An 18,301-nucleotide genomic window follows, 5' to 3' on the forward strand; every position below is an offset into this window, starting at 1 on the left:
CCTTCCCCTCCGGAAAGAACAGAGAAGAAATTCCAGGAAAAGCACAAATTGAATGCAGGGCGTCAACTCAGTCCTATTCTCACCCAACTAGAACATAGCCCCCTCAGTACAATATAAAGCTATACCCCAAATGTGGAAGGCCATTTATGAAAAAATAGACTTCTTTAAACCTTAGTAGCTCATTCAGCATATGAAGATGCTGGGAGATGATATCCGTACAGATCTGCCTGAGGAAAGAGCAGATCCACTGCCCACATGTCATACTTACTTGGGTGCCTCCAACCATTGAATGGAATGCAGTTGCAACAGTCAACATTATTCAAATGTGTTTCCTTCCTTTTTTTTTTTTCTGGCTTATGCTAAGCACATGTACTTGAATCCACATACTAATGCATACGTGATGCAGTTCAGTATATAATTATTCCTAGATGAAGGGCAAAATAAGTCCTTAATAGAATGTGAGGTAGGTGGGAATGAGGTAGAGTAATTTGAAGTTCAACTACAGTGATTTTAAATGAAATGCAGATTTGTCCTGTTTTCCCTGTGTATGATTAGTTTTCCCTTCCTTTTCACTGTGAGCCTCAGAACCTTATGGTTTTTAAAGAGGTCCTCTGCTTTGCCTGTTTGAGAAAATAATTCATATTTCTTCCTTCAGGAAGAAAAAAAATTAATGGAGCTTATAATCCTATGAGTCAACCTTAAAGGCTATAAGGTGCACCCCGTCACCCTTCCCTCTCCACCCCATCATTATAAAGGCTCCCATTTCACAAAACTAGGGGGCAAAGAAGAGGTCAGGAGTGAGTAAGGAAATGGATGACAACCTTGAAAACTTGAGGGGGACAGAAAGGGTGTAGAGTTCTAAGAGGACAAAGCACAGAGCTAGTGCATGTGGAGAGCAAATTCAACCATTCGTGTGTAGAATGTGGAAAGACAAAGTGAATGTGTAAAAAAGACCCCAGGGTCTTAGTGAATAATAACATAGAAGTGTCAGTTAAAACTCGACCAGGAGTAAGTCATCCAAAATAGTATGTTGTTCCAGAAGAAGTAATTACCAAATCTTATTCAGTTCAGGATACACTCTTAGTCTAATACAGTTTAATGAGCTAATCTGAAAAAAACGTGATTGCCGCGTAAGATTGACAGGCACATGGGGAGAGAATGTATAAGAGAGAGTTAAAGCAGTGGATTCATTGCTTGAAGAAGATTGAAAGGCAATTATAACAGCATTCCAAACAACATAAAATTTCTATCCAGGGAATAGTGACCAATTGTGCTTTACTCTCTTTGAACAAGAGACTGTTAGAAGTCTAAATTATTAGCACTAGGAACTCAAGTTAGGAAATGATTCCAAGAAGGCTGTCAAAACAGTGCCAATTTGAAGAAGGAAGCTAGAATTTAGAACTCTTAAAAATATCAGATTATTCTCCACTGGATTGTGTGCATACACAGTATGAGGAATGGGGCGAGTTCTGGAGCGATCGGGATCAAGGAAAGCTTAGGGAAGGGGGATAGATGGAAATGGGGTGAAAAAGGGGAGCATTGTAGGAAAAGGTGTGGAGGTGATTGCGAATGCAGCATGTTCAAGGGCAGGGATGAGACTTCCCTAGAAGGGTCTGACTATGTCTTTCTTTCTCCCTACTGTGTTTCCCTTTCTGCTTGTCCCCTTCTCTCCTTTCTGATAGTGCTGCATGTTTAGTTTGAAAGTGGGATGGAGTCAGCGCTAGAGTGACTCACTGAAGGCCATGTTCAGACTGGTAAACAGACAGAGTTAACTTTTATTGGCAAAGAGAGAAGAGAGGGCCTGACATGAAGAGAGAAGCAGTTTAAGAAGCCAGGTGGCCCCTAAGAGAGACAGACACAGAGCCAGAAAGACAAAGTAAAGTTCCCCCCCCAGGCCCCTATTCCATTTCACATCCTCCGTTTTTGGTCCTGGTAAGCTGCAAGATTTTTCTCTCCTACAGTAATCCTTTTGTTTTTTAAGTTGTTTTTGTTTTAAGTAAGTTTGAGAAGGTTTCTGTTTCTTGGCCTTTAAAGAGTCCTGACTAGAATAGAACTTCCCCCTGCCCCCAGCCTGCTTTTTTCTCTCTTTCCCCGTTCCCATCCCTGGAGGCTTGCCATCCTTTTTTCTTTATAGTCCTGTGTGCAGCTGCTTTTCTCAAACACTCTTTTCTCTTCTTTGTCCCATTCCTGCACCTCTGTTCTTGGCCCGTTCCTGCTTTCTCTCCTTGGAACTAGCAAACCTTCTCCTGGAGAGTTATGTCTTCCCCCGCCCACTCCACGTGACAACTTTATTTGCCAGGATCATTACATTTCAAATTCAGCCCCGCCACTGGGGAACGGAGGATTTAAGGTACCTCCCACCCTCCAGCCAAACTTCAGAACACTGTCATTGTCTTCTCTATATACCTAGCACATTCACCCGTCTGCTGACCCATCATCTTCATTATGCAGGAAAATGCCATTATCCAGAATCCACAATTCATTAGATTCCTACATTCACATACATACTCTTTCCTATTCCTGCATTTCACTTTTAAGAGAAAAGGATAAACCCTAGGAAAGAGAACTGAGGAAATCACATTCACGTTCAAAGTAGTTAGTGGAAAAGGTTTGACTTGATATTAACTTATTTGAAAGAAGACCTGGAAATTTTAGTTGACGCTGCAATATGGACTATGATAAAAGTAAATCCGTTTTAAGCTGTCTGAGTAGAAAGCACACGTCTTGTACCGTATAGAAGAATACACGTCCTTCTGTGTTCCGAACTCTGGTAGATTGTGTTCAGTAAGGCAAAGCGTCGGTAGAGGTGACCCAGCCCTGACCACTGGTGAGGAGTAAAGATTGGAGGCTAAGTCTTGGTCTAATTGAATGGAGAGTGGGATGGGTTGAGGTCTGTCCTCAAAAATCTGGAGGGCTTTTGCATAGAGGAAGGGGTAGACTGGCTCTCTGTCAAGCCAGGGAACTAACAGGTGGACAGTTAAGGAAAGCAGATCTAAATTCAAAGGAATGAGGAAGCCATTGCTGATTTAGAGCTACTTATGCTTTCCCAGGAAGAGTCCAGTGCAGGCTGAAGAATCCTGAGAATCCCGCCCTGGCTGGACATGAGAGGCAAGGATTTCCCCTTCTTTTTTCTTTTACATTACAAAACTAATACAGGGTTATAGCAACAAGTCAGGTAGTGCTATATCGTGACCCCACATGTTAAGGTAACTCATGTTACTAGTTTGGTGTGTGTCCTTCCGTACCTTTCTCTATGTCTACACAAACATGTATTAACCTTAATGGATGGATTTGAGTTTGTTTTGTTTCTACAAACTCAAGATCATACTATACACACTACTCTGCTCAGTAATATAAACATCCCTCCTGGTCATTCATCTTCTTTGAAGTAGCTGCCGATATTCTAAAGTGTGGGTATACCATGACTTATTAAACCAGTCCCCTATTCATAGACAGTCACCTTATTTCCAGATTTTGTTACAATGTCATTGTAACTAACAGTGCTGCAATAAATGATCTCAAACATATATCATCATACACCAATGTTTAGTTTTTATAGGATAGTTTCCATTAAGGTAGGTTTTGCTAAGTCGAAAGATGTGCACATTATGTATTTTAATAGCTACTTCCAGATCACCTTCTGAAAATCTTGTTGCATTCATACTCCCACCAGCAAGTACCCATTTCCTCATCCTATCTCCAGGATAGAATGTGATCAGTCATTGTAATTTTTGCACATCCCAGTAGAGATACTACTGAGAAGGGAGGGTAGGATAGTGCTTAAGGATAAGGGTTCTCTTGGCCAGAACACCCAAGTGCCTATCTGAGCTCCAGCAAGCACTAGCTGTGTGACTTTAAGCTGAGACACGTTACTGCCTTGTATTTTAGTTACTCTTATTTGTAAAAAGAGGTATGGTATGAATACCTACCTCATAAAATTGTTTTGTGTATTAAATGAATTAATAGTTAGAAAAGGCTTAGAACAGTAGTTGCATATACTAAAATTTGTATAAGATTAAAGATTAATAAGATTAATCTTCTATAAGATTAAAGATTTAAAAATTTTGCATCTCCTTGACTACTACTAAGGTTGGGCGTATTTCTATATATTTCTTGGTGATTTCCTTCTAGCTTTTTCTAAATGTTCTGCCCATGTCCTTTTGCCCATATTTTTACTGAGTTGTCTTTTTATCAGTTGGCGGGAACTTTTTTATATATTACAAAGAGTAACCCTTTCCTGTCATTTTTACCTTCCATTAATTGTTACCTTTTAATCCATTTATTAAAATCAGAGGTTTTTAGAAAAATATTAACATAAAAACCTCAATCAGTATAGAACTCTAAAAATAATTTTAAACTCGTATAATCTCATACTCCAACCATGGTTAAGAGTCTGTTGTACGGAAGCTCCTCCATTTACCCCCTCCAATTCACTGACTCTCAGCCTTTGCTCTACATATCGGTCATCCACAGGCTTTCCAAGCGCTAGTACTTGGGTTTCACCTCCCAGGCATTCTGACTTAACAACACTCCCCAACACCACCACCCAGTGGTGGGGCCCAGGCATCAGTTTTCAATAAGAAGCCTCATTTGATTCTAATGTGCACCCAGGGATGGGAACCAGACGGTGCAATCCTGAAAAGTCACTTTGCTCCTAAATCAGAATGTCACTAGTAACCACTACCACCATAGTAGGCAGAACTGACACAGTTTAGTTCTGTATATAGCTTTGTTCCTACCTATGTGAGGCCGTGTTTCAAAGGTCTTAGAGATGCATCTCTGTGTACACCCACACCTTTTTAGTGTCATGACTTCTTTAGTGTAAAGACACTGATGACTTCTCAGTGTAATAACTTCCAACTCTAAGATTCTTTAAGTTTATATCAAATTTATACTTATCTTCTTAGATCTGTATAAGCCGCAGTAGTGAATGACAGAATAGAGTGTGATACTCCTGAGGTCTTGTTGATCCTTGATCATCAAAGATTCAGCGATATTTATCCTCATTGTTAATAGGAGAAAGCGTGTGGGCAGATTTCAGAAAAACTTACATCAAGAACAGTTAAAAAATAAAACTAAAACAATTTTTGTGATTAATCCTAACCAGACTGAAACCACTGCCTCTTCCCATCCCATCCCCTTCCCCACCTATAAACGTTAATTGAAATTTTCCTCTACTGTGATATTTTAAGATGTCTCCTTTTTTCCTGTAGAATTACACAATGTGAAACATCAAGGGAAATAACAGGAAAGGCAGTGAACATGCCTTTCAGAATGCAGGGAAACACGCTTTGAGAAATAGCAATGTTGGCAGAAAATGGAAGTGTCTGGGAGAAAAAAACAAGATAAAACTGGCAGAATTACAGGCTGCTGCATGGGCTGGTAATTAGAGAGTGAGTTCGTCTTCTGAGGGAAAGATAGTTTTCCTCTCTTTTCTGTAGAGAGGCCAAAAGGAGTCAAAGACACTGAGAGCATGAAATTGTTAGTCTGCCGTAAAAACCATCTTTGATGTGTTGGGTTTAAAAAAATATGTATTAATTCCCCAGGTATTTTTTTTTTTTGGGTTGTGTGTTATTCTTGTAGCTGGCAATAAGGGATAAGTCTCTGAGAGATAGATAGATAGATAGATAGATAGATAGATAGATAGATAGATAGATAGATGGATGATCGATCTTTCCTATATTTTATGAATATATAAAGACTTTTTAAACCAGAAGATCTTTATGGACGGAAACTTTTTGCTGCCTATTGTGGAAGTTAATACTGGGTTTCTTTTATCCACCTTTGATTTAGACTACTTCCATAAAGGTTTCCTTAAGAACTGGATTTTTCAGTCTCAGAACTGTTGACATTCGGGGCCGGATAATTCTTTTTTTTTTTTTTAACATCTTTATTGGAGTATAATTGCTTTACAATGGTGTGTTAGCTTCTTCTGCTTGATAACAAAGTGAATCAGTTATACATAGACATATATCCCCACATCTCTGGGCCGGATAATTCTTTGCGGCTAGAGGCTGTCCTGTACATCGTAGGGCTTTTAGCATCATCCTTGGCCTCTACTCAGTAGTATAGGCCCCATTGTGACAATCAAAAATATCTCCAGACATTGCCAGATGGCCCCCAGTGAAAAGCAATGCTTCTGGCTCTGCTTTTGGAGTTGAGGGAGCCGTCACTTCTCCAAAAAGCAATGTACCTAACTCCCCAATCTAAATTAGAGCCCCTGTTTCATTTCATGAAAGAATATTTTTTCCTCTCTTGAAACAATACACATCTCTTTACAGCATCAGCGACAGTGTGTAACAATGTGTCTACCTCAAGTCATTAATGTCTTTCTTCCCTATTAGACTTTAAGTGCTGCAACTAATCTGCTTTGTTCACCCTGTACACGTACCGCCCAGAGCAGTGACTGACACTTAATGTGTGTCAAAGAATATAATCCTAAGATATTCAAGACCCTGAAGCACAAAGCCTGATTTGGTCCAAAGGGGTTTTTCCTCTCAGGCTTATTTCAGTCTATTTGACAAAGCCAGTAAAAGAAGAACTCAGGGACATATTGAGGCTGTTGAAGGGTGTGATCCAGGAAATCTAAAAATTATATTATTTGGATGGGATTCACTGGGGGTTTGGCGGGGTGGTGTTGAGTGGCAGTTTCATTCTGGAAACAACAGCTCTGATATGTCTCTGTAAACTGGAGCCAACCTCTCACTCCTGCTTTCTGAGCTCCATCCACCGTTGATCCATGGAGGAAACAAGTGTTCTGACCAGGGTGAGGCTTAATGCCCCGTTAATTCTCCGAGAGAACAGGCCCCAGGACCAGGAGAGATGGGCCTAGGGAAGATGAACCTCAATACAGACAGCAGAAGAGGTCTTTAAAGGCTTCTTTTCATGTTCTTAAAAAATGGAATTAAGATGCATATTTTTTAAATGAAAAATGACTGGCATTCTTCCCACTGAAAATGGGAAGTAATTTAATTTGTGAGTGGTTTATTTTATTTGACAGTCTTTGTACATACTCGATTTGGTTTGTTACACTGAATTACCCTCTGATGATGGGTATACAGAGTGCCAGACTGTGCCCCCCAGGTTGGTTTGATAATTGGATGAACGACCATATTGTACAAGGTTTTCATGACAATGTGGACAGAAGCTATTAGGAAAACTCCCAACCAGAAAAGCCTTCCACCTTTTTTCCCAACAAAGTTAATTGCTACCCAATGACCAGTCATTCCGCTGGCCACTTCTCCTGAGCATTGCTAAGTTCTATGATCATGACTGAAATCCCTAGGGTGGATGGAAGGGATTCCTAAACCCCCACAGCCTATAGAAAAATTCGGAAAATCTTCCCTAGGCAGTCTCTCAGAACGGACCATTTTTTCAACAACTGAACGTTAATGGGAAGGATTCTAGTGATAACTACCATAGGGGCTCGAGCCAGATGGTCAAGTTCAAAGGTAGCTCCACCTCCAAGTACCTGTATGACCTCGAGCAAGTTTCACCACTTCATTTGCCTCAGGAACCAAACCTGTAAAGTGGGAACAATATTAGTATCCACCTCTTAAGGTCAATGTGAAGATTCAATAACATGGTATACATACAGCTTAGCACAATTTGGCAAAAGTAAGCTCTCCAGAAAGGTCTCTTTGGTAGATGGTATGTATCAGGCCATGTGCTAAGTTTTCTCAACAAAGGTACAGAGAGCTGCTATACCTCTAACATTGTGGAAGGGAGCCTTGAAATGGAGAAAGATGAAGTAACAAGCCCAGGGCCACATGGTTGGTAAATAGACCAGCCAAGATTCAAGCCCAGGTCTGTGTGACTCTAAAAACTCTTTAACACCATGCAACTTCAAATTTTGTGCTTGTGTACCCACTAGAAGAATTTTGAAAAGCCACATAGCTTCTTGAGCATTTTTAAGTAGGCAAATAATCACTTCCATCAGAATGTTAAATACTTACAGAGGATGTGATTTCAGGAGTATTTTAAACATAGGCAGTTTAAAATAAAACTGTTATACCACCTTTTTAATGCATCCCATGGAATTTAAATACCATTGTAACTGGATACCCATCAATGTCCATTAAAAGAATAATGAACAGGTTCTTTAAAAGTCGGAACTTTCTGTTGTTCCTTTTTCTTCTTTAATTACGTATTTTTCACTGCGCTTCCCCCAAATAAATGTTAAATGCTTCTTTTTATCATTTCTACAATGAAAAATAGGTAGTTTTTTCCCCTCCCTATGACTGTACGACTGTAAGAGTTTAAAATTCTCTTGTGGATTTAATTGTCTCTAAAATTATTAATAGAACACAATTGACCAAAACAACATAAAACATGCAATTCTGACAAATTATGATTAAACATAAGAAGTCAAATTTGATTAGAAATTCATATTATAAGGAGCTGAGGGCGGGGCATTTGTGGGGCTTTGATTAAAGGTGTCGTCTGATTGTCCCTCCCTGAAGCGTTTATACCTTGGATAGCGCCCCACAGTAAGATTCAGGATGGGGAAGGTTTGTTTCTTTTCCAAATGCGAGAAGGAGAACCTAGGCTGTGGGTATGTCCTGACATGATTTGATTTTAAGAAGGAAATTATATTAAGTTAGAGATGGGGAAGTGGTTTCCTTTAAAACTGTTCCAGATAGCTCTTGGGAAGTCATAACATTCTCCTGTTTGAAGACAGCTGCTCTGCACCGCTAAGCTGGGTTGCTTTGGAACAGGGATATTTATAGCAGGACCCCACTGGCTCTCCCATCTTCAAGATGACTCACTCCCTCTTCCTTGGCAATGAAGTCTGGATGCTCTTTAGCTATTGGCTTTATCCCAAACCTACAGTCATTATCGTTGGAGAGTCACAGAGGATATTTTTTGAAGGAAGCCCAGGAGAGGCAAGGTGGCAAACTTGAAGTGAGGCTGAAATCTGGAACTTTCTACCCTTTCCTCCATTGGAAATGGTCTAGAGACCATTTAGGGCCTCTGGATGGAATGGTATTATCACCCCAGATTCCCCACCAGGCCTTGAACCTGTGGTCCCAGAGCACCAGGGTCAGGGTTTCCCTGCACCAAGGGAAAGGTGGACAGCTCCTACCTGTTTCTTTTCTAGATCAAACAAACATGGTTTCAGCTTCCCAAAAGGGCTGGTTGTGAACAAGCAGGGGTGGGTAGGGGGTTGTGTATTCTCTGCCCCCACTAAGCTTTATAAGGATACTCTGTGTGGTAACTGCCCAGCACGTAGTAAATGCTTAATGAATGCTTATGGAAGGTTTTATCTGGGGCCAGTGTGTGGTCATAACATTCCTACGTGAACTTCCTAACTGATGACATGGAACCCCCGTAACACCAGGCCTGAATATGTCCTGTCAGTCTCAATATAGAGTAATCTCAGTTATTGGGGAAAGCAGTGGGGAGCGTCTGTTGAACACTGACAAGAAGATAGGGAGCAAGCATGAATTTAAATTGATAGCAGTTTCTGGGCTTCCCTGGTGGCGCAGTGGTTGAGAGTCCGCCTGCCGATGCAGGGGACGCGGGTTCGTGCCCCGGTCCGGGAAGATCCCACGTGCCGCGGAGCGGCTGGGCCCGTGAGCCATGGCCGCTGAGCCTGCGCGTCCGGAGCCTGTGCTCCGCAACGGGAGAGGCCACAACAGTGAGAGGCCCGCGTACCGCAAAAACAAAACAAAACAAAACAAAATTTGATAGCAATTTCTTCAAATTTCATGTTGATTATGTTGATCGTACTTAATATTCCAAGGGTATTCACATGTTTGTCTGCTGAACTCAATCAGATTTGACCCAGAGTTGCAAAATAGCTGAAATCCATTCACATCCTTGTACTGATGGACACCTCTCTCCTTTCTTCTCCATGGCTCCATCTTCTTTCTTTTCTTGAGCTCCTGTCCGGCCATCTCTTCTCTCTCAGACTCTTGCCTTGAATCCGTCAACTTACAGGGGCACTGGATGTTGCCACGGTGAGCACAGCTGTTGTTTTTCCTCTGTAAAGAGCCCTCACCTCTAGCCTCTCTCCCTGCTGTGCATTTTCACAGGTGTCGTTTAAAGTGGGGTCCTCAGGGGCTTCCAGGATTCTGCTCCTCTTTCATCGTATGTCTCTGAAGGGGGCTTCGTGACCCGCCAACACCTGCTTAGGTGCCGTGGAAGACTGTGACGCATCACCCCTGTGGTCACCAAACAAGCCAAATGACAGCGACATTCATTTTGTTAGTAAATGGGTTCTGAGAGGTGACAGATGATCTTGTATTTCCCAAGAGGAGAGGCAGGAAAGATAATGAGAAAGTCTTGAAGGGAGGAAAACTGAAAGAGAGGTGGGGAGAGACAGAAGGAGGGGAGAGGGAAGGGAAAGAGAGCAAGGAGAAGGGGATTTCTTAACACGGAGGGGGATCCGTATTGGGCAGCTCCCTGCATCTCCCTCAGTCTTCTTCATCCCCACAGTTACCCCTGTGATCCAGCCCTGACTACTTATCCTGCATCTCTTACCACTTTCCTTCCCTGCTCACTCCTCTCCAGCAACAAAGGATCCTCACTGTTCCTCCTACCCTCTAAGCACATTCCAACCTCGGGGCCTTTGCACTTGCTGTTTCCTCTGCCTGGAATGCTCTTCCCAGAAAGCCACATGGCTGGCGTCCTCCCTCCATTCAGCTCTCTGCTCAAGCGTCATCCCCTAAGGGAGGCCTTCCATCCTCACCCCACCTCACATAGCATGACGTCCATCCTGCACGCCCTCACCCAGCTCAGGTTTTCTTCATGTCTGATATAGAGGAGGGATTGATTCCATGTTTTGAGTGAATAACAAAAATCGCTGACTGCCCTCCATGCCCAGAAACGCACAGAATCACACACTTGCACGCATGCGCTTTGCTCCGTCCCCTCCGAGCTCTGCACACGCCGGTCCCCCTGACCAGAGCACAGCTTCCTCCCCTCCCCGCCCCCAACTTCTGCCTGGTGGATTCCCACAAACCCTTCACCTCCTGCTCGCTTACTAGTCCTGTCCTTTCTGAGGTCCCCCTTGAGCTCCCCAAGCAGACACGGGGCCCGTTTGGCTGACACTGTCCTGGGCCGTGCACCTGCACTGAGACATCCACGTGCGTACTTATCTCTCCCACACACCTGAGGGCGATCCTCCAAGCCCAGAGGACAGAGCAGCCAAGGACTTAGACTCCAGAGTCAGGAGTGCCAGGCATGAGTATGATCTGTGTGACTTTATACAGATTACTTAACCTTTCTGGCCTCTGTTTCCTCGTCTGTGCAGCAGAGATCATATTCTCCACCAAGCTAAATGATAGGATACTGATGAGGGTTCACTGATGAATTACTCAACATTATGAGCGGTCAGCTGGGTCGGAGGATGGCGAGTGGAGGGTGTGCTATGCGAGGTGGGGTGGGCGTGGAGGGCCTCTCTCAGGGGGTGATCACTGAACAGAGCCCTGAGTGATGTGAGGGAGGGAGCCACGGGGTGCTCTGGGCTCCTCTCATCCACTAACACGCCAGCTGAGACACATCTCTGTAAGCCCCGTGGCAGGTTAGACTCTGAGGCTGCTCTCTTGGGCCCTGGGACATTATCCGGCTGATACTCTAACACGATGCCTGTCGTCTTGCCAACCAGGCCAGGGTGCTCGTCCTTCAGAATCAGGCTCCAGGCGATGAGCAGAAACTGAATCAAGGTCAGGGAGGAGTATGAGGCACCTGAGGGAAGGCCATGAATTCCATCATCACAGTCCAGAGCCACCTGTACCCTGCGAGGGCCGAGGGCTGACCCCCATTCTCATTCGCAAGCACAATGCAGCACCAGCCTTGTCTCAGGGATGAGTCTAGGCCCACGGCCACTGCCAAGGTATCTCAGAAAAGAGGGTTTGAACTACCATTTAAAGGTCCTGGTTTGACCCTGGAGTTTGTCTGGTTCTGTGGAGAATGACTCAGGCACCTGCTGTCGGGGGGCAGAGGAAGGGAAGCTCTGGGATGAGTGGCAGAAACCCAGGCTGTGCTGACAACCCCAACTGGGTGACCATAGACGTGGCATGTCACCTCTCGGGCTCCTGATTTCCTCCTCTGCAGAATTTAGGAACTATCTGGGCCACTTGGTCTCAAAATTTCCTTAACCACAGAAATAGTTATTTAAGCAAGATATTGATTGAGAATCCAAACATGTTACCAGGAATGATGAAGAGGGTAAGGCCTAGACACCATGGCCTCCCACTCTGCCCCCCCCGCAAAACACACACTTACACACACGACAGCCTTGAAAGAGGCTTTCTTGGCCCTTCCAAGGTTCAGTGTTCCGTGATTCAGTGTCACATGCATATGGCACAAGCCTTTCAAACTGTTAGGCTGAACCACGTGAAATTACTGAGCTTTGACAATTTTTGACTTGCAGAAATGACATTCTCATATTTCAGCCTAAGGGTTTCATTTGTAACCGTGGTTACGTGTGCTCACGCAGGAACCAAATTGTCCAAGTTGAGCCCCTCATCTTCCTCTCTGTGTGACATCGGACAGGATACTTCACCTTTCCTGTAAAATGGCAAACGAGGAGTCTTCCTTGTGAGGTCGGCTACTGAGAGGGCTGAAGGGCAGGGGTGCTGTAACACAGTGACTGCTACTACAGGAAGCCCTCCATGATCTTACAGGGAAAGCCGAACTCAAGGAACTATGTCCCACTCTTCTCCCTGCCTGGCCCCAAGAGGAGTAGTAGAAAACACAGTCCCATCAGGGTTTCTTAACTGGTCATCCTGTCCAGCTTGAACTGCCTTACCTCCCTCTTCCTTCTTGTAAGGGGTGTCACTGGGCAGTGGATAGTCTTGACCTGGGCATGGGAATGGTGTTGGAATATCATGAGTGACGTTCATCCCCTGCCTTATCTGGGCAAACCATTAGCACTACATCCCCAGATACCTACCCGGAGCTTCCCCATAAAGTGCCACATCGTGCAATATGTCAGGCTGAATTAGCAGGCAGGCCCATCACATTAAACTGAAACTCTGGGCAGGTAGTTACCGCTCGGTAATGCCTCTTTATCCTGGCTGTCATGCTCCCTTCCCTGCCACCAGAGCCACGGGAAGCCTCTGCGGACAGTGCATGGTAATGAAGGAGGCCCAGGGAAGAGTTGAGGAGAAGCCACAGGAAGTCCTCACAGATTCCGTTTCTTCCACAGCCCTGGGGAGCCTGCTTTGAGCTCTACTACCTTGCGGGGCTGGGCAGAGCTCAAAAGCTCCAGGTGGGGAGTTCCTTTATGACAAACCGCGAGAGCAGGCGTGTGTCTCTGAAAGCACACATGAACACCTACAGCACCAAACTGAGATTTCTAGAGGCAGCTTAACCACAGAATTCTATGACTACCACTACCATTATTACTACCAATAATCCTATTGATTCCATAAATTCTATGGGCACTGTACTCGTATCCCTTACAGAGCATTTATCACATCTTACCATGCATGCTCTTTGAGTGTGGTGTGATACAGTGGAAAAAGCACTAGACTTGCAGTCAGATAGACTCGGGATCAAATTCTGGCTATGCCTCCTATAGCTGGGCAACTCTGGGCCAGTGACTTAGCTTCTCTGAGCCTGAGTTTTCTCTTTGTAATAGTACTTTGTACTACTCGTATCTATCTCACAGAGTTGTTGAAACAATTACTGAGATGGTGTATGAAGAATGTTTGACGCAGAGTCAATGCCCAATAAATATTTGCAGGAGAGTTCCTAAGGGCAAAGGTACTTTTCTTATCCATTACAAAGCCTTAACTCAGACACACCCTCATTTGGCATTCGATGGTATATCACCTTCCTTTTCAAAGTTCTGCTTCATTCATCCTCTAACTTGTTCTCCAGTCTACATCAGAAATGATCTCATCAAAACTTTGAACCTGATCATATCAAAATCATTGGAAATCTTTTGATTTCTTCCCGTTTCTCTTAGGATGATGGCAAAAATCTTTCCTGGGGCCTGCCTCTTACCTCCCCTGTCACTTCATCTTCCACCATGGTTCTCATCACTCTCTGTCTCAACTACATTGACCCATCGATCTTTCATTCTTGCCTTACCCTCACCACGGGACCTTTGCACACGCTCTTTCCGCTGAACGGAGCATTCTTCCTTCCCCTCCTGGCCCAGTAAACCCCTTCTCATACTTTAAGCAACCAATTCTTACTTCCTCAGCAAAACTTCTCCAGACCTCCCTGACCAGGTGAAATCCTTCTTAATGCTATTCCTCTCCTTTTGTACTTACTACAAATAAAATGTACTTACTACATTTTATTATGAGATGATTTTGTACCTACCTCTACCAACTGGACCAGCCATATGAAGGCAGGACCTGTGTCTGGTTTTGCTCGCCAGTTGAACCCCCCAGGACCTTGTACAGAGCCCAAGCAAATGTTGCTGAAAGGGTGAGTGGGAGGGTGAACTGAAGGGCAAATCATCTCAACAGATCCAAACCTTTTTGATAAGTAGGGCACAGTGAGTATTTCAGATAGTATAACTAGAGCCCAGAAGGGGCATGATAATTGCCCGAGGTCACACAGCCTGTCAGTGAGGGACGAATCTGTGGTCAGAACCCAGGGCTCCTAGTTCTTGCCATTCCTGGGCTTATACTATAGAACCATTATCCAGAACAGGGTGGAGGGCTCTCAGAGACTTTCCCTCCCATCCCACTGCTGCTTTTCAGAGGACCCCTGGCTCTTCCTACATCCGCATCTCAAGCTCCTCTGGTTTCCAGGATATCCACTGCCACATTTGCATAGAATTCTGTGATTCCTCGGAATTGTTCATTTAACTTAAAAACTACCTCAAAATCCTTCAAGACTGAGCTGGGAGAATTCTGTTTTCTAAAAGGTTATATTGTTGAGGTGACTGCACTCCACAAAATCTAACCTTTGTTTCCGCCTTCTTCCCCTCACCCACTGGGTTGACAGAAATCCAGAATCTGAAGTCTTGATCGACCACCTGCTATCAAATCAGGGCTCAGCTGCAAGAGATGACTTCCCTGAAAAGCAAACAGCTTTTGGTGCTTTTCTTTTCTCATTCCTGTGAAAGGGCCAGGCCCGTGTTTTGAGTTTGTTGCGTTGTGTTTTAGTCTGTCTCCTCTGAGGCGTTAGTTTTCCCACTACTTTCCCAGGAGCCAGTTCAGCCAGGTGTGGGCAGAAGTGCCCTTGAATTCAAAGAGGGAGTCAGAACAGAGGTTGGTCTTTGTTCCCATTTGCCAGGAAGAGCTTCTTGTGTGCAAAACTATATTTAACTGCCTGATTCTCTGACCCATGGGGAAGGTAACATTTACTCACGTATTCTTACTCACTTAACAAATATTTACTGATTATCCTTCGTATACCAGTAAGATGACTATATAATTTATTGTCCAAATGAGGACAGTTTTGATGTGCAAGTGGACACTGCCTTGTTGGTACTCCAAGACAACAGGTTAAACCAAGGATGTCAATGGGTGCCCTATATATTAATGGCTGAATTTGGGATACTAGAAATTTGGGTGCTTTCCCAAAATTCCCTTAAGGATTGAGGATAAAGCCAGGATGGGGTCTAGACCTCCAAAGCCATGAGGGATAAATTTTAATCTCAGTTGAACTAGACGTTTCTAAAATTTTCCTACAACTTCCTTTCAAAAATAGATTTCATGGGGCTTCCCTGGTGGCGCTGTGGTTGAGAGTCCGCCTACCAATGCAGGGGACATGGGTTCGTGCCATGGTCTGGGAGGATCCCACATGCCACGGGGCAGCTGGGCCCGTGAGACATGGCCGCTGAGCCTGCGCATCCGGAGCCTGTGCTCCGCAACGGGAGAGGCCACAACAGTGAGAGGCCCGCGTAACGCAAAAAAAAAAAAAAAAAAAAAAAAAAAAAACAAAAACATTTCATGGTTAAAAAACGAACAATCTGGAACAACAGCTCTGGAAGCTAATGACCCCACAGTGGATTCTAAGTTCCCCTGAGATGAGGCCACTTTGAGGGCCACTTGAAAAACATTTTAGAATCTATAAAGGATGAAATTGCCCATCAGGGCTAACGGATGGTGACATTTTTGAGGAAGGAATAAAACTAAAAGGAACCAAAGGGAATAGGAACAACATGTAATTTATCAATCTCCTTTTCCAGCTCAGAGCTCCTTTGACGTAGTCATGATTTTGTATATGATAATAATGGACATAAACATGCACACTCTTTTCCTAGTAAAGAGCTCTGGGTTCTAAAGTGATTTGTTTCCCTTGCATTCCAGGTGCCTGTCCTGAGACCCATGGACCTGATGGTGGAGGCCACCCCGCGAAGAGTATTTGCCAATGCACACACATATCACATCAACTCCATATCAGTCAACAGCGACTATGAAACCTACATGTCAGCTGATGACCTGAGGATTAACCTATGGAACTTTGAAATAACCAATCAAAGTTTTAGTATCCTTTCTTTGGGGCCAACAACCAGTTGGCTTGAATCAAGAGTATTCAGGTATGAGCAAGCTTGGGGAAAAGTGGAATAGAAAGGGCAATCACAATTGAAGACCTAGAACTTGTGAAGAACTGTTCCCTTTTGAATTACATTGGCATCTGTGATACTCATTCATCTAAACAAAGTTAAGGAAGTACTGAATTACAAGTAGTGGACCAGGGCTACCTCCGGATTAGAACTCTGAGTCAATCCCTTCATGCAGAGGCATTTATGGGTCATGAATTACAAACTAGATTTGACTTTATCAACTATAAGACCAGACCTTAGAGTTCAGTGTAGGGTTCCTTCCTCTTGTTAATGGATTCACAAATGGCCTATATGGACATTATGGACCACAGGTACACAGGAGATGGTTTTCATTACGATGGTTTCATCGTAATAATGAAAATAATAATGGCTGCCATTTATTGAATTCCAAGCACTGAACTGGGAATAGAATGCATAGAATCTCATTTTGAAAGATGCATATATCTTTATTGTCCAGCTTGATGAATTTTCACAGACAGAGCACTCCTGTGTAAGTAGCATCCAGATCAGAAAAACAAACTTTATTAGCAATGCTCATGTCCCCATCGCACTTCTTCAGTCTCTACCTGCCAAGAGTATATTTGATATAACAACCCCATATTGACATTATAGGGTTGTATTATTATCTTCTGTTTAGCTAAAATTTAGAGAAGTCGAGACAATTGCTGAACGAGTATCTGACCCAGTATTCTCACCCTACTATATTGACCCTCTATTTAATATTAAAAATCGGTCATTTATTCAGCACCTATCCTGTGGTCCATCCCACCACAAACCTGACTCTTCACTTGAATTCCCAACCTCAGTTAATGGTTTCACCATCCAGGTAGCTAAGCAACTGACCTAAGAGACAATATTGATCTTTTTTCCCACTCACCAGCCTCCCCACCCCCCAGCCCAATATCTGTGAGCCCTGCCTTTGCTTCGTCTAAAATATATCTCAAATCAACTCATCTTTCTCCATCTCCATTCTACCGACCCACACTAGTACAGGCCACTGTTGTCTTACCTATGTGACTGCAGTAATCTACTGTCTAGTCTCCATTCTCTCTTGCTCTCCTACACAATACGTGTTCCACATAACAGAGTAGACCTTTCAACATGTAATTCAGATATCATTCCTCCCCAGATTAAAACACGCTGGTAGCTTCCTATTGAACTTAGAATAAGATCCAAGTTCTTAACTCTGGACTGCAAGATTTCACATGATAGTGGCCCTGCATCCCTCTTTGATACCCTATCATACCAGTCTGCCCTGATTCACTCTGCTTCGGCCAACTATCCTCTTTTCTGTTCCTGGATAAACCTTGTTCTTACTTCCATTCTCTGCATGTGCTGTTCCCTCTTTCTGGAATACTCTGCCCCCAGAGTCCACATGGCTAACTATGTGTCATCGTATAGACTTCAGTCTCCTGTCACCTCCTCAGAGGCACTTCCTCCCACTAACTCCCAAGTAACCCCCAATAACCCTCTATCCCCGTTAACTTCATGACATGTATCACTATTTGAAATTCGTTTTCTTATTTGTGTATTTTGGGTTTCCCCATATTTGAATGTGAATTTTATGACAGAAGTAACTTTATATGATCCATCCCTGTATCCCAGTACCTAGACTATTCTGACATACAGAAAGTAGCATTTTGATGGGACATGTCAAGTTTGAAATACTGGTAGGTCACCAAAGTGGAGCTATATCCAGTGGATAATTAATCATGAAATGGAAGCTGGCAATTTCACCTTAAGTGTATATTAGTTACAGTACAGCTCTGAATGTTCTGATATAAAATAGACTCCATAATGGCTCAAACATATAGAAGA

The 18,301-nt window shown here is 43.6% G+C and overlaps 1 protein-coding gene across 5 annotated transcripts in view; it reads left to right on the forward strand.

Annotated features, from left to right (window-relative positions):
* PPP2R2B (protein phosphatase 2 regulatory subunit Bbeta) overlaps positions 1-18,301 on the forward strand; it is a gene marked incomplete at both ends in the record, with an annotated part of 465,894 nt that overhangs the window by 387,421 nt on the left and 60,172 nt on the right. For all 5 annotated transcript variants that reach the window (XM_082836001.1, XM_082835999.1, XM_082836000.1 and 2 more), the window contains one exon: positions 16,227-16,404. In XM_082836001.1, coding sequence (XP_082692127.1) covers positions 16,227-16,404 — 178 coding nt within the window. The remainder of the gene's footprint in view (positions 1-16,226; positions 16,405-18,301) is intronic.

Source organism: Leucopleurus acutus (genome assembly GCF_964270905.1).
Source record: "Leucopleurus acutus genome assembly, chromosome: 3".
Lineage (NCBI taxonomy): Eukaryota > Metazoa > Chordata > Mammalia > Artiodactyla > Delphinidae > Leucopleurus > Leucopleurus acutus.